Source organism: Cucurbita pepo, chromosome 13 (assembly GCF_057944985.1).
Source record: "Cucurbita pepo subsp. pepo isolate OVF chromosome 13, ASM5794498v1, whole genome shotgun sequence".
NCBI classification, from domain to species: domain Eukaryota; kingdom Viridiplantae; phylum Streptophyta; class Magnoliopsida; order Cucurbitales; family Cucurbitaceae; genus Cucurbita; species Cucurbita pepo.
Window position 1 is genome coordinate 15109564 of NC_141810.1, and position 27872 is coordinate 15137435.

The window sequence follows — 27872 nt, forward strand, 5'->3', positions numbered from 1 at the left end:
CTTTGCCTTAGCCTTATTTCACTCACTCCGCCATTACAGCTCTGCACTCTCTCTTTTCCTTTCTTCCTTCTCTCCTTCTACTTCTTTCACTCATTCTTTTAACCATCTTCTTCACTTTCTAATTCTTTTCTCATTGGATTTCACCTTTTTCCTAATCAAACCTGTAACTTGAGTGGTTATCATATCAACTCATGTCGGACAACCATCTCAATCATTGTTTCAACCAAATTAAACATACTTAGGATTGCATACACTACACAACCATTCATAACATCTCTACATGTATCCTTGTCTCCTCACATCATATTGGATCCAAAATTGTTTCGACCAAAAAAACAACTATGGTCTCTCAAGTCATTAAATTTTAAAACGTCCAAGTTGGTTCACAACAAGCAAACTCACGGTAAAATATCCAAAATAGAACTGTAACCGTCCAAGTCCATGCTAGCATATATTGTCCTCTTGGGCTTTCCCTTTTGAACTTCTTTTCAATATTTTTAAAACACGGATTCTAGAGAGAGGTTTACATGCTCTTCTAGAAGAAGGTTTGGTTGAATAACACTTTTTTTCCAAACCCAACTATTATGTGATGATGAAACATCATAAAGGTAGAAGCAAAATGCCAAAAAGGGTCCACTTCAAATCCAACCTTTTCATTGTTTTTCACAACCAAATGCAGAGAAGTACATAGCAACTTCCCAATGAAACTATATCCACAGCCCATCTTGAACCAAACAATATAAAGATTCTCAACTTTATACACACAACTACAATTTGTACAGTTCATATTTTGGTATAAACTGATGAACAACAACAAAACAATGAAATTTTACAGTACATAACAATGTCTAGTTTGAATTTTGCAAGTCACACTACACAGCAGGCTTCTAAAATTACAGAGAAGGTTACCCCACTTCCTGTACCTTGTCGGATGCTGTTTAGGCCCTTCAACTCAACTGCAGCGATGAAATGGCCTCAGGAAGCAGAGAGACACAAGTAATAACATTATTTGCGATCATAATATCAGTATGACTGACCTCCCTGCATCTCCTTTGGCATCAGGATTAGAGGAACATTAGGCAAATGGAGCTCTTTTGCCTCATACACATACACTTGAAATCAACTACTGACCTTCTGTTCCCATGGAAGGTATTGTTGTAGCACTTTACACGGTGATTTTCTCTTCTTTAAGCCGCAAAACGGCAGGTCTCTGCTCAGTACTTCCAAATTCCAACTCTTTGAGTAATGGATGTTTCTGAGCTACAACTTTATGTGGTTTGATCTGGTGCACGGTATTGTTGACTGTGTGGTGGCTGCTGTTTCTAGCTGCAGGAACATCATGGTTATGTTTCCCTTCGTATGTAGTTACGACAGCCTTCGAGTCCGTTGAAGACCTCTCGACATGCTTTCGAACGTTGCACCCAGCACTAGTGCATTTGTAGTAGCTCCTGTTCACAGGTTATAAGAAGTGATCAAAACCCCAAATCAAATGTCGATCCTAAATTCTATCTATCTTAGCAACAAAATCACTCAGGGAGAGTTAAAATCAACTGGAAAGTTCTTATCATTCCGTGGTATACTGCACTTTCGAGGACACAGGACTATATAAAATCCGAACATTTCCATTATCAACTGTTACGTTGAGCATTTCCGTTATCAAATTGACAACAAAGTATCTCTCCGACGTACAAACTCAGTGCATGTTACTGAAGTCAACTTGTAACAGTCCAAACCCACTGCTAGTAAATATTGTTCTCTTTGGGATTTCCCTTCAAGAGCTTCCCCTCAAGGTTTTTAAACGCGTATGTTAGGGAGATGTTTCCACACCCTTATAAGGAATGTTTCAAACCCCTCTCCAACCAATGTGGGATCTCACAATCCATTCTCCTCGGAGGTCCAGCGTCCTCGTTGGCACACCGTTCAGTGTCTGGTTCTGATACAGATATTGTCCTCTATGGGTTTTCCCTCAAGATTTTAAAACGCGTCTACTAGGGAGAGGTTTCCACACCCTTATAAGAAATGTTTCGTTCCTCTCTCCAATCGATATGAGATCTCACACAACTGCAGATCATACCAGTAGATTAAAAAAAGAGAAGTCATAGGAAAACGATGTCCCAGGGATCATCTTATGAGTTATGACCTTCAAGAACATCATGTACAAATCTTGAAAGTTAAGAAAGAAAAGAAAGCAAGCTTATCATAGGGAATGATAATGATTTCCAGGGTAACGATATGACAAGGCGTAAGCTTACGCTTGCAGATACCGCTGAGGTACTACGGATAATCCGAAAAAATACTAGGACAAACAGAATTTGAAGCAACTACCTCGGATTAGGATTTCCTTTAACCACTTTCTGCCCATACTTGCGCCACCTATAACCATCATCTAACAGGTCAACCTCACTTCTTGTTTGAACAATGATTTTTGGTTCTGTGAGTGTCTTATGAGACAAGGCAGCACCAGATGTCCCTGCTTCAATGTTCCTGCACTCATGAACAAAAGCCACAAAAGGCTCAGTTTTTCCTTGTTTTTTTATCCCAATAGCCAAAGCAAGATAGATACACAGTAAAATAATACACATACTGCCTCTTTGGATTTGGCTCATCTTCATCTCTGTCATCCGTTATCTCTGTATCGCCTTGTTCTTCACTGTCACTAGACCCTACTTGCACATTTTCACTCGACTTGTTCAAAATTCCCGCTTGATTTTGCAAACCACATTCGAGCTTCGTCAAAGAATTTGTACATCCAGTCGGTTCGCTATTATCTCGAGCGCGTTTGTTGGCTGGAGGACGTTCATGGTTGTGCTGGCCTTTGTAAATAATTTCAGTAATTTGTCCACCAGGTGAGCGTTCGATCTTCTTCTTTACAGGGCAATTCAAATGAGTGCATTTGTAATAGCTTCGTGGATATTCACTGCCCTTAACCAACTTCTGTCCATATTTACGCCAGTTATAGCCATCATCTGCAGGTTTATCAGACGCAGCATGTGGAGGAGGAGGTTGATATTTTCTATCAGGATGAGAGACTTCTGTTGATTCTGGAACGAGACTTTTCGTATCGGACGTGGAGGGTAATATTAACTGCAGAGATGCTTCATCAAGAGTAAACGATGGATCGCGTATCAACGGTTCGGTTGAAGCTGGTATTGAGGAATGTTGATATTCAGCTTGCTGCATATGCATATGAGAGTGCGCCAATGCCGCTTGAGCAGTCACCTGAGCCAATGCCTGCTGGTGCGACATCCCGAACGGACTCTACGAAGAATTTAATCAACAAATCAATTGGAAGTTTGATGAATACATAAACATAACCTTGAAAGAACAAATATTAAACAAACATAAACTTCAAGTTTCCATAGATAACGTTTGTTTTGTTCAAACTCTCAAATGCTATCCAAACATGTTCAACATCACCAAGTTTTGCTGCAAATTTAGGCAATTTCATTTATACAACCAGATTTCACCATCAAAATCATGAACAGATAAAAGAAAGTTCTCAACTCAAGACCTAAAAATCAACACAAAAAATTTCAACGCAGAAGAAAAGGAAATCTGAGAGCAGCAGAACACAAGAAGCCATCCATGAATCAAATGGGTAGTTCCAGTTTTACCTGGGGAGGATAAAACCCCGGCGAATTAAGCAACCCAGAAGGGCTAAGCCCCGGCGGGACCGAGAACAAAGGAGACCGAGCCACGACTAAATTCATCGGTTTCGATTGCTTCAACTCAAATTCCGATTCCGAATTGGGCGTGGACCCAGTTCCCAAAAACCCCATAGCTATCGGAGAGGCCATGGCTCCGGCGAGAAGCTGGGAGAAAGACGGCGAGTCAACGGCAGCGTCGGCGAAGAAACTGGAGACGAGAGTCATAGGGCCAGGGCTAAGCCCAGTGGGGCCGCCAGCAAAAAAGGCCTCCATGGAAGGACGTGGTGGCGGAGTGATAGTCGGGCGGGGTGGAGGTCTGGCAGAGTGGTCGTCCTTGTTCTTAGCCATTGATGAAGCTGTGCTTGTGTTCCTTTTTTGGTTCAGCTCCTCCTCAGTCTCTGAATTTCTCTGTTTCTTACAAAAGTGCTCCCAATTTGGGGATTTGAGGTTTGGGAACATTTGTTGCCATCTTTATCTCAAACCCCCACCCAGCTGACCTCTGTTTATTACTTAATTCTTACCTTCTTAAAATATTTTTACTCGTTGTACACCTACTTTGACTTTGTTGGGATCCATCACTTTACTTTTCTTCTTCCTCGACACCCACGATCCACCGCTAGCAGATATTGTCCCATTCTTTAGACTTTTCCTTTCGGGTTTTCCTTTAAAGCTTTAAAACATGTCTGCCCTCCTCTTTGGACTTTTCCTTTCGGGCTTTCCCTCAAGGCTTTAAAACACGTCTACTAGGGGACCCCCTTTGTGGCTCAGCGTCCTTACTTGCACACCGCCTCGTGTCTACCCCTTTTCGGGGACCCCCTTTGAGGCCCAGCGTCCTCGCTGCACTCATTCCTTTCTCGAAGAAATGTGGGACCACCACCAAATCCACCCCTTTGAGGCTCAGTGTCCTTACTAGCACACCGCCTCGTATCTACCCCAATAGCGAGAAGGCTGACATATCGTCTGGCGTCTGGCTCTGATACCATTTGTAACACTCCAGATCCACCGCTAACAAATATTATCCTCTTTGGGCTTTCTCTCTCGGGCTTTCCCTCAAGACTTTAAAACACGACTGCTGAGAGAAGGTTTCCGCACCCTATAAAAAGTGATTTGTTCTCCACCCCAACTAACATAGGACATCACATTTCTAGTGTATTTGAGCGTACACTATGAATTTGGATTACGACACATAGACATGTGAATTCACCTGCGGGACTACGTGTCGTGTACGTTAGCAAAGACATTTAAATTTAAATATAAAATGATAAAAAAAAAAAAAAAAAAAAAAAGTGGGTCCCAGTTTCCAAAAACAACCTGATGCTTCCGTACTCCAAAATGAAACCTTATTTGACTTTTCTTCTTCTTTTGCCCTAATCTTTCTCGCCTACAATTTTACCCTTTTAAATAGATGAAATTACAAAAATATTTCAATTTTTTTATTTAATATTCATCAATTATTAATAAATAATTACATGGTTAAGAAAAAATAACACGTGTACACTACGTGGGCTCAACTATGAGCCAAGCTGGCAATTTTTTACGTGACATAATGAATTGTCTAATAATAAAATTTAAGACATTCAAGAGAATAAAATCTATAACAATCTGTCCACGTGGAAATTTGTGAAATACTCTTAATTAATTAATATATTTATAAAATAATTTATGCATCTATAAACAAACAAACATTCATAGAATTATAAGAAAACTTCAAACTTCATCTATTATTAAGCTTTTTAAGCATTGAGTCTGAAGATTAACTGCAAATCAATCTAATCTTCTCAACAAGTATTGAACTTGAACTTCCTTTGTTAATGGCATGATCCATTCTCCATACAGTTCAGCAACCAAACTGGGTTCTATTTTGTAAACTGGAGCAGCATGTGTTTCCTCTATGTTTACAGGAACCTCTTGCCCGAATGTTTTCGCTTTCGTTTCGACTCTCCTTTTTACCGCCTCCTCGACGATCGGGAATGTCAGCATCTCCATTAGTTTCTCTTTGTCCTTCAAAACTCAGCACCGTAATTATGTAGAACGAGGCAAATTACACGCAAGAATCAAGCATTGGTGTATTGTAATAGAAGAAACATTACTTGCTTCCTTATTGCAGCTTCGTACGCATCGGGCGATTCTCGAAACTTTGCTTCTGCTACGAACTTTCCATAATGGATTCTCTTTGATAGAGCCTGTAATGATTGGAACATACGACATGGGAAACTTGGTCGTGTTAATGTAGATGGGATTGCTCATGATTGTCTAATGATCATAGAAAGTCAGTGTGCATGGTTGAGATAGTCATGGATGCAGACCTGCAAGCAAATGGTGTCACAAACAGCAGTAGATCCATAATTGCTATCATCTCCTTCCTTGACTAATCTTGGTATCAGATCCCTGAAGTACATGCTCCATACTTTGCTGTTTATATTAATGGAATCCGCCGGAGGATGTAGTACCTATTTTCCATCAAAATCGGTGACAAACTACGTTATTCGTTACACTATTCACTCATACACACAAGAAAGCACGACGGATCGATTGGTAGGACGAGATATTTGGCTTGGATAGATGATAGTTCATAGAAACATCATATACTTGAACCATCCACCTAGTTTTCTAGTTCCAAGAATGAAGTTCTAGTTGTCGTGAGATCCCAACGAAGCATTCTTTATAAGGGTGTGCAAAACCTCTCCCTAACATACGCGTTTTAAAAACCTTGAGGATAAGCTCAAAGAGAACAATATATGTTAGCGGTGGGCTTAGGCTGTTACAACTGTTTTAGCTCGAGGGATGTTGGAAATGATGTTCTAAACACATTTTTAAGGACTTGAGAAGTCATGGAGGTTAATACTCACCTGTGGATACTGAAGCGGAGGCAACAATGGAGCAGGTAGGTCGTTGGGGAAGAAAGGATGTTCATCAGGGCTCTTGTATCTTCCCACCTAATGAGCAAAAAATGTTTCCATAACACATAAAACATTAACCTTAACTCTTTTTGTTCATCCTTTTAGAATGTTGAAGTACCTGGGCATGCAGCTTTTCAGTTTCCATGACCAAGAACTCCACTAAAGAGCCACTGAAGCCATCCATGGAGAAAGCATTGGGGTCATAGGTATCTCCATTATAACAGTACTGAGCTCTCCCTAAAAGACTAAAGATAATGCTGTCCTCCTGAGAGATTAACGAGTGTCTTATTGCCTCTAGGGTCAAGTTCTCACTGATGTCCACCCTTGATTTTGGTGATGGTCTACGATATCATAAACAAACCCTCTAAATTTGCAGCTTATTCTACCAGAAACAGACAGAAACATGCTTGAATTCTAGCAACAAACACCATGTTTTCATATGCAATGAACACAACAGCAATTTGGAAAGGATCTAATCACAGAAACTGATCTACCTCTATAATCTACCATCAAACTCAAAAGTTCACTATGTAGAATCTAATGGAGTTGAAAGAAAGTGTATACAGAGGCGCATCAGTTGAAATGAAATAATTATAATCAAGAACATTGTAAAATCAGAGTTCACCCAGTAAAGCCATAAGGAAAGCAAATGAAAAGAGAGGTAAAACGAAGAAGAGTAAGATACCCAACAGACGCCACAGAGGCTTGAACAGAACGAAGGGCAGCTCCATGAGGCAAACTCAAATGGAGAGGCAAAACCCCACGATTCTTCCCACCATAGGAGGCAAAAACGCAGGTGGGTGTGGAGAGCTTGGAGAGACGAGCCGCAGAGGTTGCAGGGAAGGAAGTAAAAAGCAGCTTGGCCTCCATTTTAGAGGGAAACAGAAAATGAAAAGGGAATCTAGAGAGGGAGAGAAGGAAGAAGAAGGGGTTTATTAAGGGAGGGGAAATGGAAGTGGGAGGTGAGAAGGAAGGGCATGAAAAAGGTATGGAGGAATGCGGTTTGTTGATGGTGGTGCGGAGGGAGGAAGTGGGGTCAGTGGGTGATGCAGGATTCCATGGCCAAGCCAAGAGCCGCCATTGGTCAAGTAAGTCCTCCAATTTTGATGATCGTTTACCTTCACCAAACTCGCTGTACTGGTACCTACCACCACCACCGAGCTCTAATTTTCCAGGCCTGGGTTGTTGTTGGATTAGACTTGCACCCCATGAATTCAACTGTTTATTTATTTATTTTTTTATTTTTTTAAATCCACGTGGCCTCTATTATTCTCGAAATTAATTGGATTTAAAATTCATAAATAAATATAATGAAAATTTTTATTTATGAATAAAAATATAAATAAATGAAGAAATATATGATTTTGATTTTTAAAATATGTTTTTTTTTTTTAGTATTGAAATAAACCCATGTTTTATTAAATTTAAAAAATAAGAGACTGAAACTGTTATTACACAAGTTTTTATTAATGGCATAATGGGAAGAAAAAAAGAATTTTATTTTATTTATTTTATTTTATTTTTCTGAATTTAACGGTAATCTGTTAGAATTTATAATTAAGTTGCATCCAAAAATATATTTATTAAATATTATTAACAAACAACTAATTGGTGGTTGAAAATTTGTTTTTATTTAATATAATTGGATGGTATCGAGAAAATTTAAGCTACTCATTCAGAAAATGTGACTTATCCTATCAAATTAAAAGGAGTGACTTGGCTATCAAAAGGCCACGTCACTAAAGGTTTGGCCAATCCACAAGCCTTAAAATGAGTGACTTGGCATGCTGAGATATAGCCACGTGTCGTCATGTCATCCAATTGCACCATTAGCATAGAGGAATCTGGATCTGGTTGGGCCTGATGGGTACTGTGGGTAGGAGAAGGGCCCATTGAAAGATGCAATTAAAGCTTGTTATTGGGCTGTGGCTGCTTGTAGTCCATCTGTAATTGGGTTTGATGTGGGCCTCTGGGCCCTTTACTTCTCCATCATATTAAATGGGAGGGTGGGTAATATAAAAATTGGGAAAATAAAATTTTATAGATAATTTAGACTTATAATCGAGCCTTGAATCACTTTTGAAATAAAATGATTTATAGAACACGAGCATGAAACTGTGGATAAAACACCTCGACAAACATGATCGAAACATCTAACACGCAACCACAATCAATATGGTTTAGACAAGCATAACCGTGATACACTATGTTAGAAAAGTGAGATGTTTGGGCCGTGTGTGAGAACGGACATCTTTTGTCCTCTTGAAGGCTGATACGACTAGACGTCTCCATTTTGCTTTCTACCTTTTGTCCTCTTTAGGTTTTTCCTTTTCATTTTCCCCTCAAGATTTTAAAACACGTCTGTTAAGGAGAGATTTCCACACTCTTATAAGAACGTTTCGTTCTTCTCTCCAATCGAGTGGGATCTCACAATCCACCCCTTTAAGGCCCCGCGTCTTCGCTGACACACTGCTTGGTGTCTACCCTCTTTGAAGCTTAACGTTCTCACTGGCACACCGCTCGGTGTTACTCTAATATCATTTGCAACTGCAAAAGTATATAAAACCTTTCACCACAAACATCTGAGACAGCAGAAGGGTTCCAGAAAATGAATCTAAACAACAAATGAAGCTATTCATAATAGATCTGTTCTACAAACTGGCCTGTCTTCATAAATACCCCATCCTCCTCGTCCCCGTCCCCATCTTTGCTACCTCAAACGACTGTCGAAACAAGAACAAAACCTCCAGAATAAGCTTCTTCAACAGATTCCCAGCTTTTAAAAGGAAAATTTGCTATCTTTTATGCACTCAAATTCCCTTTATAGTATAGCACAAACACACTTGTTTTGTGTTGATGGGTCGCCACCTTTCTTATCTGCTCAGCCAAACAAAACAGTGCTGAATGGTTTCAAGTTCCATCTTTGTGAAGCAATCAAAGTGCAATATTCATTCTATAGAACAGATCATACCTTTCTCCAAACTTGGAGGTTGGATAACAACGTGCATGGTTGTAACACTACCAGGAATGTCATATAATTGGCTTCTGCAATCATTCACTGTTCTGTTATTCTCTAAGATTTTTCCTGCACTTATTAGCTTCACATCCTTTACTGTTCTTGGACCATTCTCCTTTTCTGCTCAAACAAATACAACATCAGCGTAGGATAGGAATTCAAGTAACAGAAAGGATGTTCAAACTTCACACACCTCTTGGCCATTGAGCAAGAATGCTTTCTTTCAAGGTTGCTATGCTTGTGGCAGCAGGGAAGGTTTTGGGACCGATATCAGACCCGTCGTTCAATCGAAACTTGATATCCAATTGATCTCCCACTCCACCCATATTGGCTCGCCTCTTCAATCAATCACGGAAAATTTGGATTCTGCAAAAACAGAGAAACCCAGAAAACGAAATTCAATCAAACAATCAATCAATCCGCTATGAACACTGATTTTAAGAGATGGGAATTTGCGGATCGCAAAATGAAATCGATTCAGAAAACACCCATAGAAATTGATTAACCTTGATTCAGAGATTGGAAGTGAAGAAAACCCCGATGCTATCTCGAAAACAAAGAAGATCAAAGAAGAACTCAGAGATGAGGCTCCTCCAGAGTTATCAAAGTCTTCTAAATCTGGGGTCAATGACTCCATTCTTAAAAGTTGATTTCTTGATGTGCCCATGATTAAAATGGATTACCCAATCGTAATATTTACGCCTAATTTAGACAGCTCCGAGGAAGTAGAAAAGGCCACAGTTTTTTATCATAGAAAAAATATACAGTACCCATTACCTACAACAATGCAAGAAATTGACTTTACTCTCCTAAATTAAACCCCTTTTCCCCACATAAACTCGCATCTCAGAAGGTCAAAACCACAAACTCAAATCATTCATGTCGGTAATCGAAGCATCACATCGAGTGATAGATGCGAGAAGAAGAGATTTTCAGAGATGAAAAGGGATGCAACCAGATATTCTCATTTCATACACAGTTCCAAGAACTGATAAACAAAAAGGTTCCTAAAATGCTGAATAAAATTATATATTTTTCAAACAACTTTGATCCTTAGTGCCACAATCGCACAACTTTGATCCTTATAAGACACTCACTCTCACTGGCAAGTAAACCAGCTAGTTCGAATTCGTGTAGCTGTTGGACAGAAGAGGTATGTCCTAGTCTCCAATCCTGCATTGAGAACGAGATATAGAGATTTTCGAAAGAGAGTAAAAATAGAGATTTTCGAAAGAGAGTAAAAAAGCAATGTTAAGGCTAGCAAGGTGCGACCACAGACAACAAGCAATTTAGATTTCTCCACTAGAACTTTGAACAGCCAATCAATTGCTCATTTAATGCAATTAATTGGCATTAATCAACGCATAGGTATTGAATTCATCATTTCAATTACAATAAGATAATGTTGAAGAAAAGAAGAATGGGAAGAGGGTCCAAACAAATCAATGTCAATGTGGGGTATGCCTCTTCAATTAGTTTTGTGGAGAGAAATTGATTTGAACTTTCTTTTGCTTACGACATAGATGATATTAATTACATTAAGACCGATAAAATCTAAACCAGAGTGACCAACCATCATATATTATCAATATAAAGCACAAATGTGGTACACTAAGAAGAAAAGTAAAAGATGAAGGTGACCAACCATATGGAAAAACACTCACCGAGGGATCTAACATCGTTTGTGCCTCGATACATAACAGTTATGTGGTGAGATGTGACGGCCCAAGCCCACCGCCAGCAGATATTGTCATCTTTGAACTTTTCCTTTCAGACTTTCCCTTGAGGTTTTTAAAACGTGTGGAGAGGTTTCCACACTCTTATAAAGAATGTTTTGCTCCCCTCTCCAACGGACATGGGATTTCATAATCCATTTGTAATGGCCCAAGTCTACCGCTAGCAGATATTGTCTTCTTTAGATTTTCCCTTTTGAGCTTCCACTCAAGGTTTTTAAAACGTGTCAGTTAGGGAGAGGTTTCCACACCCTTATAAAGAATGTTTTGTTCCCCTCTCCAACCGTGTGGGACCTCACATGAGGTGTTTGGTATTGTATGCATTTCCGCTATATCCCAAAATATACTGAACCTAGGTGATATCCCTGCATGAAGAACTAATAATACCAGATTTCTCAGCAACTAAGACCATATTCAGACCGGAAATCTGTTCTTCCGGGATTGCTGCAAAATGAATCTTTATTTTGTGGGATCTTTTCAATGACAACAATGAGCAAGAACGAACTGATTCCAGTTGTGTATAGCCCAAAATTGATGAATGATTCTCACCCAATAATCACACACTTACGACATGTTGAAGAAATTTCATAAACATTATGTTCTAATTCATAAAAATTGGTTGTAAATATCCAGGAAGGTGTTACAAACTCCAGAAGCATCAACTACAAGATCAAACCTTCTTCAAACAATGAGAACAAACCAGATGCCATACCCAATAGAGATTTCCAAATCCAAAAAGAAAACTAGCAGTTGGTTAAAAACTACATACTCATCCCAGAATTTTCACACACTTTCTGTTCTTCATAACCTCCGCTTCATTCTCCATCTTCAATGGCAAGGGAGCAGAGAATGCAACACCTCCATGGCCACTGGTCATCGTCCTTCGACGGTTTCTTTCTCCATCACTGACCTCTGGAGATCCATCATCTCCTCCATGTGCTTCTTCATTATCATCATCTTCCTCAGCTACCTCAGAAAACTCCTTAATCTCCACAAGCTCATCACTTGAATCCCTTTCTTCATCCAAAACACCATAATCTTCTTCATGTGGACTGTTGCTGCCTAAAACCCTACAGATATTTCCATTCTCAGCTAATCCAACACTTTTCTTCACTCTAACTCCAATATGTTGCCCTTTTGCAAGCTTCCCATTTCGAGTGTTATCTTTGATAATTGTTCTAGGGGACTCCTCCTCCTCCTTCCCCTCATCAACATCACCAACATGTTGCAACCTTTTAAGATTCAGTTCTTTCCCATCATTCTCAAAAATTCTCGAACGCTCACAAATCTTTTCAACTCTGCTCCATAATTCCTCAATAGTCTCTTTCTGATTCTCATAGCTTTTAAGCTTAGGATTAGAAACAATAGATTTATTGACATTTTGAACTAACCTCGCATTTCTCATTGCCTTAAGTGGAAGTCTGTTCCTCTTCACAGCAAAGGAATCAACCCGTTCCCAAAACTGAACCAAATCTCTGATAATGCACTTCTTGCTGTCTTTGACCATTGGATCACTACCCTGAGAAGAAGATCACGGAGAAGATCAATTAGAATCAATTATAATGAAAGTAGAAGAAATGAAATACATCCACCAAACTACAATTACCTGAATGGAGTCGAGATGGAGAAGCAAATCCATTATTTCGAGAGAAATGGTGTTACGATCGAAGTAGAATTCATTGGACAGCGACGATTGGAGAGATTCAAATCTAGACTTGATGATGGCGAGATCTTTGAGCTCTCTAAGTGCTCGCGATCTGCGGACAAGGAATGCTCGAAAATGTGTCTGGATTGTACTCGCGGCAACTTGCCGGAGAGATTGCAAAGAAACATGAGAACCAGAAACTCGATGGAGAGAGGATTCGAGGGCTTCGATGCGGGAGAGAAGAGAGGAGATGGTAGGATGGTGGACGACTTGGGGAAGTTCTTGCTCACGAAAGCGCTTCTGATTTTGGGGTTGAAATTGGTAATGCGATTGAAATTTCTGGGTACGATGACTTGGGTACTGAGAATAGTGCTGAAATTGGGCGGATTGAAGGATTTGAGAAGCAAGAGCTTGAAGAAGGGGGTCGGAGGGAGACGGCGGCAGCGGAGGAGAGTGATGGGGGCTTTGGAAGCAGGGAGTGGTGAAATCGCCGCCGCAGCAACAGGCGTGGGGAAGATGGGTTTGATGAGGATAGTGATGAGAAGCCATTAGAGGCTTGAAGTTAGAAGCTTGGTCAGCTAGGAAGAGATGGAGATTCTTCGAGGGCTTAAGGGGTTCCGATTTTGGCGAACTTTTTGCGCTTTTCCCCAACGAATACTATTTATACCCACGTGTAATGTTTTTCCCACTAAAAAAGAATTAGAGTACGAAATGGGTAAAATGTCCATTTTACCCTCGTGGACATGCCCCAAACACGAGAGGATTCTCGGTTTAGATAGAGAACGAGAGAGTAAGTCAGAAAATTTTCTATTATATAAATGATGATAGAGACGAGTTTATATTCTCGTCTCTGCCCCACTTAATATAAATATATCATGCACCTCGGTTTCATGATATCTACATTTAATTGTGCCCCGAAGACACGGTCGAAGCACGGCCAATGTGCTTCTTTCACGACATGCTCTGGTCCCAAGTGTCTTCCAGTGGTCTTCTAGCATTAGAAGAAGTCGTGTTAAGATTAAAATTATTAATAAAATTTTTGAAAGTATTAATAAAAAAAAATTGAAAATTCATTCGTATTTAATAAATAAAAAAAAGTATTTTCTATAATTTAGTTTTGTAATATTGATAAATTAATAAAAGGACAAATTTGTAATAACCTATCGTCTTTGGGCATCTTTTCTCGCTAGTAGGCATAATCACAACCGTTGCTTTAAGTGTAAGTTAAATCCATCAAAACAAGCTCCACTAGGGTTAATCCAACGGTCAGGGAACTTAATACATTTTCAAAATTTTAATCGGAAGGCCCACAAATACTAGCCGTTACGCAGTGCGCTTAGAGCTCAACGTTCCCATTTTCCGCCTTATTCTCGTATATATCCTTTCGATTCAATTCCCTTTCAGTTCTGAAGACGATCGAATCGACGCTCCTCCCCGCCCTTCCACCGGCGACAGATTTTTCCACCCATTTTTATCTGTTTTATAGTCTTAAGCAATGGGTTCGATCGGCAAGAACGGCGGAACAGTGACCCCTGTGAAAGATTCAACGGGACCTGGATCGAAGATGATTCAAGAAGTGTCGGGGAATTCTGAGAATACGAATCCGAATGTTAATGATTCGATTAGCTCAGTTCCAAAGCTCTGGAAATCTTCTCCTTCGATGAAATCTGCAAAGACAGCTCAGAAATCAGCCGCGAAAAACCCTAGCGCGGTTTTGAACTCACCGAAGTACAAGATCAGGGAGAGGAAGTTTGTGGTGGCGAAGAAGAATTCAAAGAACGAGAAATCTGGTAAATGTAAGACTGATTGCAAGTGTGAAGTTAATACTCGGAGTGATGCGAAGAAATGTCTGTGTTTGGCTTACGAGACTCTTAGGGCTTCTCAGGAGGAGTTTTTCAAGAATCAGAGCGGCGGTATTGGGGAGATCGATGAAACGGAGCAGTTGGATGGGTCGATTAGGGCTGAGATTGACCTAGAAGAAGAAATGGAGAGGAAATTGATGATTCAAGACCTTCAAAATGAAGACAGGACTGAAGCAGAGGCATTTGATGTTAGTGGAGAGAGTGAATCGCCTGAACAAGTGAGTAATTCGATGATCAAGAGGCGAAGGGAAAGGCTGCTGGAGACAGCTAGGAATAGTGTTCCAGAAACGGGATCTGGTAAGGTTAAGCATTTGGTTATGGCGTTTGAGAAGCTCAGAACTATACGTGTTTCGAAAGATTCGGATGAGCAATCAGAAAACCAAGAGAAGGCCATGGAAGAGAAGAACAAGGTGATTAAATGGGCATTGCCAGGATTACCTCCTCCAAAGGTTTCCGAAATGCAGGCCTCATCTTCTTCATTTTGCCCATCAGAACTGTTTTTTACATCAGAAAATCGTGCTTTGGATCCTGCAGCTTCAGTTTCATCTTCTTGGGACAGCTCTCGTGGAAGGTTGGTAGCTTAGTTACTTGTACCATCCCTTGTTTTCTTATGGGCTAACTCTAACTCTTGGTGGTTTCGTTCTTCGAACTTCAGTATTTCAAGCAGGACTTCCCATGGTGGTAGAAGAAGCAGAAGAAATGTAAGTGGAGATAAGTCTCAACTGTTGAGTTAAGTTATTGGTAATTGTAATGATGTTCTGGTTTACAGAGCACTGAATCGGATGGCACATTGGGCGGAAGTAGATGGAAGAAAAGGCAGCTGAAAGTCACTAGGCAAAAACCGTTTAAGCTCAGAACAGAGGTAAGAAAAATGGGAACAGAACGAAAATTTCAGCTTAATGGACAAATAAATTCATAACCTTTGCTTGTTTGTTTGTTTGTTTTGAATTTGTAGCAAAGAGGTAAGGAGAAGGGAGAAGAATTTCTGAAGAGGGTACAAGAAACAATGATGGAGCAAGAGAGACAGAGAATACCAATTGCTCAAGGTCTTCCCTGGACAACTGATGAGCCAGAGGTAAAGATCTCCCATTTCCTATTTCTTCCAGCTATTTTGTTTGTTGATGGAACAGCTCAAACCCACCGTTAGCCGATAGTGTACTAGCAAGGACGCTGACCCCTAAGAGAGGTGGATTTTGAGATCCCACGTCGATTGGAGAGTAACGAAACATTCCTTATAAGGGTGTGTAAACCTCTCTCTAGTAGAGGCGTTTTAAAACCGTGAAGCTGACGATGATACGAGCAAAAACGGACAATATCTGCTAGCAGTGGTCTTAAGCTGTTCCAGGAACTAAACTTCAGCTCGCTTAAACAAAAAAAAACGTTCATTTCCATTTGCAGTGCCTTGTAAAACCTCCTGTGAAGGAAAATACAAGACCAGTGGATCTGGTTCTCCACAGTGATGTAAGGGCGGTAGAGCGGGCCGAGTTTGATAATCAGGTGGTTTTTTCCTCCCATATTTTTCGAGCGAAAACAAATCCTACATTTAAACACTGTATGAGAAGTGTAGGGAAAAACCCAAAAATTAAAATCCATGTTCTGTTTTGGTTAATGAAGGTAGCAGAGAAGTTGAGTCTGATAGAGCAGTACAAGATGGATAGAGAGAAACAGCAGAAGGTAGAAAAGGATGACTGACTATTCATATATTTTGGTTTGTTTGCTTGTTTTTTCATCTAAGACAACAATGGTGGTGGTGTTTTTTTGATACCTAACAGATGGCGGAGGAGGAAGAACTGAGGAGGTTGAGAAAAGAATTGGTTCCAAAAGCACAACCAATGCCTTATTTTGATAGGCCCTTCATCCCTCGAAGGTCCGCAAAGCTTCCAACTATACCAAGGGAACCAAAGTTCCATATCCCACAGCAGAAGAAGAGCAAGTCCTGCTTGCCCTGGAATGATGTTGGTAGCCACCACTATACCACCTTTCAACCATGAAGAACAGAGTCTTGAAATAACTCAGTTCCAATTTTTTTGACATGGTAGTTACCCCTGGTCGCTGAATTGTTCTGTTCTATCTAGTGTTCTTCTCTACCTTAATTTTGTTGGCTTTCTTTCTAATGTATTCTTTGTCAAAGCTAATATATATATATATATATATATAATGACGAATGAGGCAACCAATTATAGTTGCTTGCTTTACACACAGATTATGCTCTTTCTCCTCCAGCATTATACCTGCTCAAAACAAAAATGTGGGGGCTTCATTATAGTTAGGAAGTATATGAAATAATTTGAGTTTAAGGATAGATTGTTCTTTCAAGTTAGCAATCACCTGGTTTGAGTTTATGGATAGATTGTTCTTTCAAGTTAGCAATCAAGTTAACCGATTGGAATGGTCCAAGCAATTGAAGTTCTGAAAATAGCACCAATTAAAAAGGTTTCGAAGGAAGTTGATATCATAGAACTTATGGTATTTAAGAACAATTAAGAGATTAAGTGGACAAACTATATGATTTAATATTTCAAAAATTACTACAAATGCACTGTCGCTAAGCATAATCCAGGCGACTGTTCGGAATATTGAAAAACATATCTCATCCTAAAACGCATAAATAAGGACACCAAGGAGATGAAAATGAACTTGAAACCATCCAAAACCCATGAAAACGCGAGTAAGCTTATCTTTCATCCGATTATCTTTCAACAGCTGACTCCAAAATTTTCACGGTCATATCTCTCATCAGCAAACACACAAATCTCTATTCATCAATCAAGGGGCAACAACTATCCGGCCAGCAACTTGGTCGAGATCCCGCCGCCCGCTTGATGTGATTTTCCTGCCACTGTAAGTTCAGAGAAAAACTATCAATCAACAATGACCCCATTATATGAAATCAGGGCACAAATCAAAGCATGGTTGAAAAAGAACTTGGAACATCAGATGTAAGGGCTGAACTCAAAGGAATTCTGAACTCACCCCTTGGGATCAACATCAACAATGTTCATTTCCTGCAACTGTTGTAAAATGTGACGGGCAATAGCACCACTGCTTTCGCAGAAGTGTGGAGGGCGACTTCCGTTCCTCTTGCTTCCACCATAAATCCGCTTAAAAGCCCCAACGCCAAGACCTCCCCTCAAATAGATTTTCCTAGCCATGGAGGCTGAATAAGTTTGATGAGACAATGAGACTAATAAACAGTATATAATACATGGAGAACAAGTCGAAGATAAGCGGAGACTGACCAGCTCTCACATAGTACCAATCTGGATCATAAGGTGCAAGCTCCTTGAATCTTGCAGTCTTAACTATATCCGTCCACGGGGGAAGTTCAACCTGCAGGGCAATGAATGAACGATAAGTTACTAAAACAGATCCTAGTCGATTTATTAACAAACGAGGAACATATAACGTCGAAAGGAATAGCAAACCAGGAACAGAACGCAAACTATTTATAGGATACGCACAAACAACAGCTAACAAAAACTAGGGGGGTTGCAGAATGATCTAAAACCTCACATTACGACATTGCTTAGACGAAGAACATATAGACAGAATCAATTAGATCCTAGAAGGACTCAAGAAGCCCAGAAAGAAAAGTAGAAAATACAAATAACACGAACAGACATATTTAAAGCGTTCGTGCTAACGCTACCAAATACTCGTAACAACGCAATCTTCATCAAAAGAATCCGAAAGCAACAACATATATAAATCATAAGCACATGAAGGTTTAAACGAATACAAAAAAGAAACAACCAAAACCCATAAACCTGCAAACAACCCCGCAGAAGTCGAAAATAGGCCTAATCACACATAAACAGTTTCACCCTCCGCGAAAGAGCTAAGGCCTCACTCCATAACCAAAATCGACATCCTAGAACACTCATTTCAATCCACATTACTTCCATAAGCCAGTAGGTCAACAAAAACAAAGTAGAAATAAAAAAATCAATACCTTCCCGGATCTCTTTAGATGAGCAGCATACGCTTTCACAAATTCATGAGGAGAGACGTCTTTCACAGTTTTTGCCGTCGCCATGCTTGGAGCAACTGCAGTTGATCGTGAGAAAGAGAAAGAGTAACCCTAGGGCTAGGGCTTCAGCACCATCTTATATTAGTTCATACTTCAATTGGGCTTGGCCTGTTACATTAGTTATGGCCCAAAAAGAACCATATACTAAACCGAGCCCACCAAAGACATCCCAATTGCTACTCAATCTCCCACTTCCCTCTAATTATATCGACATCGACGCCACTCACGTGTGTTTTGTAGCAGTCTAAACTCATTGTTAGTAGAGAGAAGAAGATAAATAGGTTCATCGTCAGCTTTAAAACACTTCTACTAGAAAGAGATTTACACACTCTCGCAGAGGGAATGATTCGTTCTCTCTCCAATCGTGGGATCTCATGGGATCTCAATTCATCATTTTGGGGGCCAACCTCTTCGTAGGCACACAACCCAATACTTGTTCCTAATATCATGGGATCTCACAATCCATCTTCTTGGAGGCCAACCTCCTCAGTGACATACAACCCAATACCTGTCCTTAATACCATAGGATCTCACAATCCATCTTCTTGGAGGCCAACCTCCTCACTGGCACACAACTCAATGTCTGTCTCAAATACCATTGGTAACGTCTCGAGTCTACAACTATATTGTCGGTTTACTCGGGACATGTGGGGAGCAAGTTGAGAGAAGAGGGGCATGGAAGGGAATGTGTAGGACATGGTGTGTACCAAATTCATGCTTCTGCAGTGTCCCTTCTTCTGTCACATGCTCAAAGGCTACCCTCCAAAATCCCATCTTTGCATGTGCCACCCCATGTGCCCTCCCCTCCCCTTTCTCCCCTTCTTTGCTAATGCTGCCTGCCACTGCCAAAGCCATGCCCCATATCACTTTCACATGCAACCTCCTTCCTCTTCCCAACCCATTACTACATATTCCCTCTTTTCTCTTTTCATTATTACACCCATGCCCTCTCTTTCCCCCCAACACTCAACACTCTCTCTTTTCAAAATTGACATTCAATTCAATGCCATTATGGTAATAAACCTGCCCTCCAGGGGCAAACTATTTTCCTACTGTTACTTAAACCACCCTTTCACTCTTCGTCTAATTGGCCACAAACAATGAGTCCCAAAACCAACACACTCACAAACCTCCGAACTAGAACCAAACGATCTTTACCTGACTCCCGCCGACGCTTCCACCGCCGTCACTACTCCGCCGTCCGAGCTCCTAATCCCCACGAAAATGGCGAAACGACGTCGTCTTCGCCCTTCTCCGACGACGACGACGACGACGTGTCGGCCAAGTTGGAGGCTCTTCAGAGCCTCATTCCGGCCCAATCCGCCGAGGCCCGCCAAACAGAGCAGCTCTTCCAGGAAACTGCTGATTACATTGTTCTATTGAAAACCCAGGTCGTCATTTTGCAGAAGCTGGTTGATTTTTTTGGATCCGCCGTCCTTTCATAGTGTTTTCTTTTTTTTTTTTCTTTTTTTTTTTAAATTATGAATGAAAATAAATCTAGAAGAAGAAAAATGAAGGGGAAAAAGAGGCCATGTTCTTCATGTTTTTCTTCCAAGGTTGAAATATTAGAATACTAGAGCAGCCATTTTCATTAATAAACAGCAGAAGCTTTGTAAAGAAATTAATATATATGTTCTTTGGTTCTTATGATTCTATGTTTCATACCCAGTTCTTACAATCTTCAATCATAAAACATTCAACACCATATTGATATCAATGGCAAATAATGAGAAACAGATTGGACAAGTGAAGAGTGACAAACCCATTTTGTTATGATTTCAACCAGTTGATGAAATTGTTCAAGTTCTTGTAAGATCCACCGCCTTTTTCTGCACTTTTCAACACTGTTTTCTTCAGTTTTTGGATTCTCTGTTTCAGTTCCTCGTCTCCGAGGAGCTTCTCCACTTTTTCTGTAATCTCTGTTCTTGTGATCACTCCATGTTCGTCTCTGTTCAATTTCAACCCCACCTTCCAGATATCACAAATGTAGCTCTCGTTTAGAAATTGATCGGCGAAGTACGGCCAACACAGGAACGGGACGCCATTGCTGAGGCTTTCGAGGGTTGAATTCCAGCCGCAGTGGCTGAGAAAGCAAGCGATTGAGGGATGACTAAGAACCCTTTGTTGTGGAGCCCAACCGACAATCTTTCCGCGAGATTTTACCCTCTCTTGGAATCCTAATGGGTAGACATTGTTAGGGTTTTGTTCGGTAATGTCTGGCCTCACCACCCATAGAAATGGCTTGCCGGTAACCTCAAGCCCAGAGGCTAATTCCTGGAATTGGGTGTTGTTTAGAACTGTGAAGCTTCCGAATGCGACGTAAATGACTGAACGTGGAGAGTGTTGGTCGAGCCATTTCAGGCAAGTTGAATCTTCCGGCCAGAAGTGTCCGACGGAATTCTCGAGTCGATTGCTTGCCAGAAGTGGGCCGATTGGGAGAATGCGAGGCGCTATGCTGAAGATTTCTGCCTCGAGCTCATAGACTGTGTTGCAGATAACCCAATCCGCCGCTTCTATTGCTTTGTTATTTCTTAAGCAAACTTGAAATATGATTTTCTCTGTCTCTTTGTCACCAACACATGCCCAAACCAAGCTTTCTGTTCTTGTTGTGGGTATTGATGATGCTAACATAATCTCCTCGCTCTTCAGCAATGTTCCTGTCGGAAAAATGAAACATGTTCATATTTGTGCCTGTCCAGTTCCATTTGTTTTGGTTGCTCATGTTAGCTCAAGGGCCACAAAGGGCATGGCTTTGATACCATGTTAGAGGAACACGACTCTCCACAATTGTATGATATTGTCCACTTTGAGTATAAGCTCTCATGGCTTTGCCCCCGAAATGCCTCATACAAATGGAGTTAGTATTCCTCACTTGTAAACCCATGATCATTCCCTAAATTAGCCAACGTGGGACTTCCATCCTCTGACAGTCAAAAGTGATAATTGTGTATTTTGTTCAAGGGCTCCATAGACCTTACGAGAGGTTCTATAGAGTACTTGTTACAATCGCACTTTTAATGGCAGCGGACTTACGATTGTGCGGCACTCACTTTCCAACGACAAGTGAGCTAAACCAATTCGTTCTTACGTCGCCTACGGCCAAGCGACGTATGCTCGAGCCTCTAGGCTCGGTTTTAAGAGAAGGTTTTAGAAAACGAGAGCAGAGAGAGATTTTTGAAAGAGAAGTTATATAAGCAAGCAAGAGAGAAATAACAACGGCTTACGGTATATAACCTTGGGTAGGGAGATACGAGAAGTGAGGAGAGTTTATAAGCAAAGAACACGATCTCGGTTGGTATGAAGAGTGGACAATATATCATTAGGAAGAGTCATGATTTCTTTTCTTACCATCCGAATCAATTAGTTTTTGTTCAATCAGCTTTGGGATTCTGAATTGCATAGCTAACAACGCAGCAGCGGCAGGCCAGAAGGCGACTCGCCGGACTCTCATCTTCTCAGCAACTTCCAAAGCCCACCCGAGATTCTCATCAGCAATAACACACGTAATTCCGCGACCCCCTAATCCCTCGATCGTGTTTATCAGCTGTTCCAGCTTCAAGGGCATGACTTGCATCATTGTGTTAGTTAATTTACCAAGATCATTTCGGTCCTCCCCAGGCTTCATGCCATCGGGGAGTGAAACCAGGTGGATATTGGCATCGCCTACACGTTCAGTTCCTGCTAGAGCGCCCATTACGCGATTGTGATTATACTCCGTGTTCAAGAACGTGATTTCGAACCCCTGTTTGGCCAAGCACAAAGAGAGCTCCAACATGGGGATTACATGGCCTTGCGCTGGATAAGGAATGGCCAAGATGTGGCGGCCGCTCCCCATTTTGCTTCTCTGTTACTTCTGAGCTTCATTCTACCACTCTATATATACACACACACCCGACATGGAATGGCTGTTCATGGAGGCGCCAATGCATCAGGCGACGGGCGGCATACAAGATTCTGGCTTTGGTTGTTCTTCTAATTTTGTTATCTTCGCCATCTCCTTCGTCTGGTAACGGCCAGATGTATTCAATTTGGACAATTTTCTTAATGGTTTATTCTTTTGTCTTACTTGATTGGACAATTTTCGTCTGTAACGCCGGTCCTTGATGAGCCTTATTGAAGCCTATAAAACCCTCGAACAGTCTCCTGATGCACAAGGTCTCGTACCTAGAGATATATTCTTTACTTATAAACTCATGATGCCCCACAACGAAAACGTGATTGGATTACTCCTGTACGATCGAAGCATACAGCCTCTCTCCCTTCCCTCCGCCATTTAAGCAGAGAGAGATCGTGAATAATGATAACAGAGAAACCCCAGAGCTTTGAAGAACAACAATAATGGCGGCGAAAAAGGGTGGACGAGTAGTCGTGATTCCGTATCCAGCACAAGGGCACGTTAACCCTCTGATGCACATTTCCAAAGGGTTGGCAAAGCAAGGCATCAAAATCACGATGATCAACACAGATTTCATTCACAGTAAGCTACTGGAAGCCATGGGCCAAAACATGGACCAAATCCTTGGCCCAAACATTGAGCTCTTGAGTGTCCCTGATGGGTTTCCTCTCCACGAAAACAGAGACAACATACACAAGCTGTTTGTGGATATAATGAACAATTTAAAGCCACGGTTTGAAAAATTGCTTGCCAAGATGAACACTGACCACGACGGTGGCCTCGCTTGTGCCATTGTCGATATGTCAATGGGTTGGATCCTCGAAATCGCTGTCAGTTTGGGCGTCAAAGGAGCCATTTTCACGCCTTTTAAAGCCGCTCACTCTGTTTTGAATTTCAGAATTAACGAACTTATTGAAAGTGGCATCATAACCCCAGAAGGGATTCCGGAAGAAGAAAAGGAAATCGAATTGGAATCACTGGGAACTCCCTCAATGATCCACACTCGTGACCTTCCTTGGCGGTGCGTTCCATTCAAGAACTCGCAAAAGATTTTGTTCGATCACTTAGTTAGAGTCCAGCGAGGGTGCCATTACGCGAAATGGTGCATTTTAATAGTGCCTCACGTATTGGAGCCACAAGTGGTTTCACTCAACCCCAAGCTTTTAACGCTCGGCCCACTCATTGCGACAGAGGCAGGGCAGTTATGGAAAGAAGACGACTCCTGCATCCGTTGGCTGGACCAGCAACCGGCAGGGTCGGTTGTGTACATGGCATTTGGGAGTAGCACCGACTTCAGTCAGGAACAGTTTGAGGAGATCGCGATGGGGATGGAGCTTACGGAGCGACCGTTCATGTGGGTGGTGCGGCAGGGAACAGAGCACCAACTTCCAGCGGGTTTTAAGGGGGGAAAAGGGAAAATAGTGAGTTGGGTGTCGCAGCAAAAGGTGCTAAACCACCCTTCTGTAGGGATATTTATGAGCCACTGTGGGTGGAACTCTGCAATCGAAGGGGTGAGTAGTGGGTTGCCGTTCCTTTGTTGGCCATACGTGGGAGACCATTTTCTGAACATGAAATACGTTACTGAGATTTGGAAGTATGAAAAAAAATGATTGTTGGAGTAAGAGCAATCTTCTGAGTTGCTGTTGGGCCCGCCAGGAAGCAGCCTGTTGTCCTTCCACCGAAGGAAGCGGGGGGTGACGCTGTTCTGTTAAACCAGCCTCACGCAGTGTCCCCCAGACTCCAGTGGCGGTGAACTCTGGGCCTTCGCCCAAAGCCCAAGGCCCAACTCCCAGCTTGGAATGGGCAGGCCAGCATATAATTCTTCTAGGCCCAAACTCAGCGAGCAGCCCCATTCTTCAACCATCTTATTGCCCCCGTTTGGGTCACAAGCCCACACTAACGAGCTCGGCGATTGTGAAGGATTCAAATGCTGCTTATAAACAAGGTGATTAATTCTAACTTTACCAATGTGGGATTAACAAGTGTGAGTGCTAATATATAATATATATATCATCCTTTCTAAGTAATTAGAGAAAATTATTAAAAAAAAAAAAAAAAAAACTTATATTATCGATAATGTAAAGATCGATAGATATAAATTATATTATTATATTTAAATCACAATAAAGATTAAACTTAGGGAACAAAATAACTAAAATTACCAAACTAGGCATCAGCAGGCTGGTTCCGAGAAAGGGACGCAGAGCTAGTGCTCTGTTCACTGAACATATCTTCACTCATGAGCGTCGACGCCGTGAAATCGGAGCCGCTCAGCACGGTGGCAAGGTGGCCTTTATACGACTCACTCCGGACAGGACCCACCATCGACCTGATTGGAGAAAATGGCCCCTCTGGATAGCTCAACTCGTCGTCGGCACGATCCTCATCTGCTTCCTCCTGCAACTGCAAGATGAACATTAACTTCTCCTCCACCATTGCCATCGTCGGCCGGTGCTTCGACTGATCGTTAATACAGGCCGCCGCCAGCTCCAAGTACTGCTTCAAACAATCCTGCGAAATCTTCCCCTTCAAATTTGGATCAATAATTTCATAAACACTCCCTTTCTCTAAGCATTTTTTAACCCATAGCGTAAGCTTGAACTTCTCTTCGCCGGCGAGGGGGTCCAGTGGCTTTCTCCCACAGAGCACTTCGAACAAGATGACCCCAAATGAGTACACGTCGGATTTTTCCGTTACCTTAAGACGGCGGTGATATTCCGGGTCCAAATACCCCCAAGTTCCTTTCACCGCCGTGATGACCGCCGTGTTGCTCTGCCCCAATTTCGACATCCCAAAATCAGAAACTCTTGCGACCCAATTTTCGTCTAGAAGGATATTTGTTGTCTTCACGTCACGGTGGATGATGGGTCGATCGACGCCGGTGTGTAGGTAGTTTAGACCACGCGCCGCCCCGTGGCAGATTAGGAGGCGCTTCTTCCATGGTAGAGGAGGATTTTGGGTGTCGTAGAGATGGTCTTTAAATGTTCCGTTTTGCATTAATTCATAAATTAGCAGCATTTCTTTGCCTTCCAAGCAGTATCCGATGAGGGGTACAAGGTTTGCGTGGCGGAGCTCTGATAACAATTCGATCTCCATCTTGAATTCTTGTGCGCCTTGTTGGGATTCTGGATTCAGCCGTTTTATTGCGACGGTGAGATCCTCTTCCTCCTCCAAAATTCCCTTGTAAACGGCACCAAATCCACCAATTCCGATCTCCCCCTCCGGATTAAAATTATCCGTCGCATCTAAAATCTCTTCTAACGTGAAAATCCGGCACCGTCGTTCAGGTAGTAAGATATCCTTGGTCGTTTTCTTCATCTTCTTCTTCTTCTTCCTAGATTTCTTCTTACTCTGTTTCCGTATGATCACGAATCCAACAAGGGAGAATAGGATGGCAAACCCCACGACGCCGCACACGACCGCGATGATCACCGTTGAATTTGACTTTTTGACTACTGGTTTAACTTCCGGCGGCGGAGGAGCCGGCCCCACTGGGTTAGGTACTGCAAGATTAGTGCCATTGCTCTGTTTGAACACTTCAATTGCATTCAAAATTGCATCGAAGCTCTCACTCGGTAATGGGCTTAAATCAACAAGGATATTTTTACGCCCATCCGACATTGGAACATTGTAGTCCTTGTGAATCGGAGAATTGACGGAATTTATATCGACGGCGTCGATTTTCCGGCCATTTATGAACACTGTGAAACGTCTCTGTTCTTCACGGAACAGATTATAGTGAATCTGGCAAAAATGGAGCCGCACCAGATAATTGAATCCGGCATCGACGGGCAAGTCCATAGACAAGTTGTTTAAGGAATTGAAAGTTTTGTTATTCCCCAAAATTAAAGCGGACTGATAAACAGAATCTGTGGCTGTGAAATTAGGAGTGGAAGTTGTATAGTTTATAGGAACAGAGTAATTTTCAATTTTGAAGACTAGAGAACTTACGTACGGATTATTCCCATTCCATGTTCGGTACATGCCGGAATCTTCACTCGGCGGGACCTTGTCGCCGCCGAGGTTTAACCGATGATAAAGTTCGAGGGCGATGTTGTTTCTGATTATCGGCGTGGGCCCCTGTTTCGCCGGAGAGTAGTAAAGGCTTTCCGGCATGGAGACAACTTCGATTCCGTTGACGAAGGCGTAAGAATTCGGAGATGGGGTGAAGGTGATATTCAATATCGGGGCTTCTCCGGCGACATGGATACAGAACTCTTTGGAGATGGTGTTTTGGTTTAAGGAATCGGCTACGAGGGCGGCGTTGAAGTCTTTGAGGAGAGTGAATTGGGGAATTTGAACGGTGAACAAGGCGTCTGATTCGGGGAATTCGCCGTAAGCATCTGGCAAGAAGTGGAGGCGGATGAATTTGGGGCCGGCGGTGACCGGAAAAGAGTAGGTGAAGGGGGAGAGAGAGAGGCGTGCGGTTTTGAAGAGGGGGTCGTTGACAGCGTTGGCAAAATTGGACCTGACGGTGGATTTGTCAACGGCGTTTGGTGGGTCGGAGGGGGAGAAATGGGTGGCGTCGTCGCCTGTCCAATTCCGACCGTCCCCTGCAATTCTGAAGGCGGCGATACCGCAGTCGACGGCGATATCATCCGTAGGGACATAGTAAGAGGTTTGAAAAGTGAAGGGAAGGAGGAGGAAGAAGAAGATTGGGAAGAGAAGAGTAAGGATTTTCATGGATGAATGAATGAATTTGGTTATGCAATGGAACATAAAAGATTATACTTTTTAAAAGGCTTGAAATGAAATACAATTTTAGTATAAGCTCTCGTTGGTGTGATTTCAACTTCCCAAAATGCCTCATTTCAATGAAGTGTGTATTCTTATATTATAAACTCATGATCATTCTTAAATTAACTAATACTTTCATCCAAAAATATGAATTACAAAATTGAATTAAAAAGAAAAAAAAAACAAATATAAAGTGTTTATATCTTTCTCTGAACTTTACATTTTTGTTGTGGAGAATTAAATAATTGTATAATTTAGCCCAAAATACATATGTTAAGGATACGCTGTTGGCTAAAGTCTGGGATTTAATAAATCAAAATCAAAAGATTGAATCGAACAGATAAATTAAGAGTATGTTAAAATGGGGTGTAAGGTGAATCTATCAACCTTATATTAAAAAAATAAAC

At 41.6% G+C, this 27872-nt stretch overlaps 8 protein-coding genes, 1 non-coding gene and 1 pseudogene across 11 annotated transcripts; 2 read left to right on the top strand and 8 right to left on the bottom strand.

Moving 5' to 3' along the window:
* Positions 1-632: 632 nt before the first annotated feature.
* Positions 633-4142, bottom strand: LOC111809073 (putative WRKY transcription factor 3). The gene is made up of 4 exons (XM_023695415.2): positions 3615-4142; positions 2585-3258; positions 2326-2484; positions 633-1448 (listed from the first exon to the last, which is right to left on the bottom strand). The coding sequence occupies exons 1-4, from the start codon at positions 4104-4106 to the stop codon at positions 1166-1168; spliced, it is 1608 nt and encodes a 535-aa protein (XP_023551183.2). The 5' UTR covers positions 4107-4142; the 3' UTR covers positions 633-1165.
* A 1199-nt stretch (positions 4143-5341) lies between these two features.
* On the bottom strand, positions 5342-7717 carry LOC111809074 (chorismate mutase 1, chloroplastic). The gene is made up of 6 exons (XM_023695417.2): positions 7233-7717; positions 6666-6888; positions 6497-6583; positions 5954-6097; positions 5738-5830; positions 5342-5648 (listed from the first exon to the last, which is right to left on the bottom strand). Exons 1-6 carry the CDS (start codon positions 7415-7417, stop codon positions 5412-5414), a joined length of 969 nt encoding a protein of 322 aa, XP_023551185.2. The 5' UTR covers positions 7418-7717; the 3' UTR covers positions 5342-5411.
* Positions 7718-8318: 601 nt separating this feature from the next.
* Positions 8319-11731, bottom strand: LOC111809075 (membrane-anchored ubiquitin-fold protein 2). Of its 3 annotated transcripts, none has more exons than XM_087116855.1 (4): positions 11228-11731; positions 9757-9929; positions 9519-9683; positions 8319-9447 (listed from the first exon to the last, which is right to left on the bottom strand). In XM_087116855.1, exons 2-4 carry the CDS (start codon positions 9887-9889, stop codon positions 9350-9352), a joined length of 396 nt encoding a protein of 131 aa, XP_086972981.1. In that variant the 5' UTR covers positions 9890-9929; positions 11228-11731; the 3' UTR covers positions 8319-9349. The 3 variants fall into 3 exon arrangements, with proteins under 3 accessions (XP_086972981.1, XP_086972980.1, XP_023551186.2); XM_087116854.1 differs by lacking the exon at positions 11228-11731 and adding an exon at positions 10070-11197 and having other exon boundaries at positions 8331-9447; XM_023695418.2 differs by lacking the exon at positions 11228-11731 and adding an exon at positions 10070-10647 and having other exon boundaries at positions 8578-9424.
* Positions 11732-11870: 139 nt separating this feature from the next.
* On the bottom strand, positions 11871-13591 carry LOC111809076 (BAG family molecular chaperone regulator 8, chloroplastic). Its single transcript, XM_023695419.2, has 2 exons — positions 12903-13591; positions 11871-12815 (listed from the first exon to the last, which is right to left on the bottom strand). Exons 1-2 carry the CDS (start codon positions 13488-13490, stop codon positions 12066-12068), a joined length of 1338 nt encoding a protein of 445 aa, XP_023551187.2. The 5' UTR covers positions 13491-13591; the 3' UTR covers positions 11871-12065.
* Positions 13592-14311: 720 nt separating this feature from the next.
* LOC111808069 (microtubule-destabilizing protein 60) lies at positions 14312-16959 on the top strand. Its single transcript, XM_023693855.2, has 7 exons — positions 14312-15374; positions 15459-15504; positions 15573-15665; positions 15759-15878; positions 16202-16300; positions 16418-16477; positions 16576-16959. Exons 1-7 carry the CDS (start codon positions 14437-14439, stop codon positions 16792-16794), a joined length of 1575 nt encoding a protein of 524 aa, XP_023549623.2. The 5' UTR covers positions 14312-14436; the 3' UTR covers positions 16795-16959.
* A 337-nt stretch (positions 16960-17296) lies between these two features.
* Positions 17297-18911, bottom strand: LOC111808074 (small ribosomal subunit protein eS19x). Its single transcript, XM_087116853.1, has 4 exons — positions 18756-18911; positions 18043-18133; positions 17777-17960; positions 17297-17642 (listed from the first exon to the last, which is right to left on the bottom strand). The coding sequence occupies exons 1-4, from the start codon at positions 18837-18839 to the stop codon at positions 17570-17572; spliced, it is 432 nt and encodes a 143-aa protein (XP_086972979.1). The 5' UTR covers positions 18840-18911; the 3' UTR covers positions 17297-17569.
* Positions 18912-20280: 1369 nt separating this feature from the next.
* LOC111808070 (UDP-glycosyltransferase 83A1-like) lies at positions 20281-22670 on the bottom strand. The gene is made up of 2 exons (XM_023693856.2): positions 22182-22670; positions 20281-21490 (listed from the first exon to the last, which is right to left on the bottom strand). The coding sequence occupies exons 1-2, from the start codon at positions 22666-22668 to the stop codon at positions 20604-20606; spliced, it is 1374 nt and encodes a 457-aa protein (XP_023549624.2). The 5' UTR covers positions 22669-22670; the 3' UTR covers positions 20281-20603.
* A 492-nt stretch (positions 22671-23162) lies between these two features.
* On the top strand, positions 23163-24702 carry LOC111809327 (UDP-glycosyltransferase 83A1 pseudogene; annotated as a pseudogene).
* On the bottom strand, positions 24331-24638 carry LOC147789781 (signal recognition particle RNA). Its single transcript, XR_015411605.1, has one exon.
* A 115-nt stretch (positions 24703-24817) lies between the features above and the next one.
* On the bottom strand, positions 24818-27481 carry LOC111808068 (receptor-like protein kinase FERONIA). The gene has a single exon (XM_023693854.2). The coding sequence runs from the start codon at positions 27445-27447 to the stop codon at positions 24895-24897; it is 2553 nt and encodes an 850-aa protein (XP_023549622.2). The 5' UTR covers positions 27448-27481; the 3' UTR covers positions 24818-24894.
* Between the last annotated feature and the right edge of the window lie 391 nt (positions 27482-27872).

Bases quoted from the DNA above. Each gene is read 5' to 3' on its own strand.
- LOC111809073 (XM_023695415.2), bottom strand. From the start codon at position 4,106: ATGTTCCCAAACCTCAAATCCCCAAATTGGGAGCACTTTTGTAAGAAA. The intron at 3,259-3,614 runs GTAAAACTGGAA...AATTCTTCGTAG, and splicing joins CGGGGTTTTATCCTCCCCAG to AGTCCGTTCGGGATGTCGCA. The intron at 1,449-2,325 runs GTAGTTGCTTCA...ACCTGTGAACAG, and splicing joins AAAGGAAATCCTAATCCGAG to GAGCTACTACAAATGCACTA.
- LOC111809074 (XM_023695417.2), bottom strand. From the start codon at position 7,417: ATGGAGGCCAAGCTGCTTTTTACTTCCTTCCCTGCAACCTCTGCGGCT. The intron at 6,889-7,232 runs GTATCTTACTCT...ATGATATCGTAG, and splicing joins GCCTCTGTGGCGTCTGTTGG to ACCATCACCAAAATCAAGGG. The intron at 5,649-5,737 runs GTAATGTTTCTT...TGAGTTTTGAAG, and splicing joins AAGCTGCAATAAGGAAGCAA to GACAAAGAGAAACTAATGGA.
- LOC111809075 (XM_087116855.1), bottom strand. From the start codon at position 9,889: ATGGGTGGAGTGGGAGATCAATTGGATATCAAGTTTCGATTGAACGAC. The intron at 9,684-9,756 runs GTGTGTGAAGTT...TTGTTTGAGCAG, and splicing joins TCTTGCTCAATGGCCAAGAG to AAAAGGAGAATGGTCCAAGA. The intron at 9,448-9,518 runs GTATGATCTGTT...GAAACCATTCAG, and splicing joins ACCTCCAAGTTTGGAGAAAG to CACTGTTTTGTTTGGCTGAG.
- LOC111809076 (XM_023695419.2), bottom strand. From the start codon at position 13,490: ATGGCTTCTCATCACTATCCTCATCAAACCCATCTTCCCCACGCCTGT. The intron at 12,816-12,902 runs GTAATTGTAGTT...TCTTCTTCTCAG, and splicing joins TCCATCTCGACTCCATTCAG to GGTAGTGATCCAATGGTCAA.
- LOC111808069 (XM_023693855.2), top strand. From the start codon at position 14,437: ATGGGTTCGATCGGCAAGAACGGCGGAACAGTGACCCCTGTGAAAGAT. The intron at 15,505-15,572 runs GTAAGTGGAGAT...TCTGGTTTACAG, and splicing joins GTAGAAGAAGCAGAAGAAAT to AGCACTGAATCGGATGGCAC. The intron at 16,301-16,417 runs GTGGTTTTTTCC...TGGTTAATGAAG, and splicing joins GGGCCGAGTTTGATAATCAG to GTAGCAGAGAAGTTGAGTCT.
- LOC111808074 (XM_087116853.1), bottom strand. From the start codon at position 18,839: ATGGCGACGGCAAAAACTGTGAAAGACGTCTCTCCTCATGAATTTGTG. The intron at 17,961-18,042 runs GTCAGTCTCCGC...AAACTTATTCAG, and splicing joins TTGGTACTATGTGAGAGCTG to CCTCCATGGCTAGGAAAATC. The intron at 17,643-17,776 runs GTGAGTTCAGAA...CTGAACTTACAG, and splicing joins GTTGATGTTGATCCCAAGGG to TGGCAGGAAAATCACATCAA.
- LOC111808070 (XM_023693856.2), bottom strand. From the start codon at position 22,668: ATGGGGAGCGGCCGCCACATCTTGGCCATTCCTTATCCAGCGCAAGGC. The intron at 21,491-22,181 runs GTAAGAAAAGAA...TTTTTCCGACAG, and splicing joins AAAACTAATTGATTCGGATG to GAACATTGCTGAAGAGCGAG.
- LOC111808068 (XM_023693854.2), bottom strand. From the start codon at position 27,447: ATGTTCCATTGCATAACCAAATTCATTCATTCATCCATGAAAATCCTT.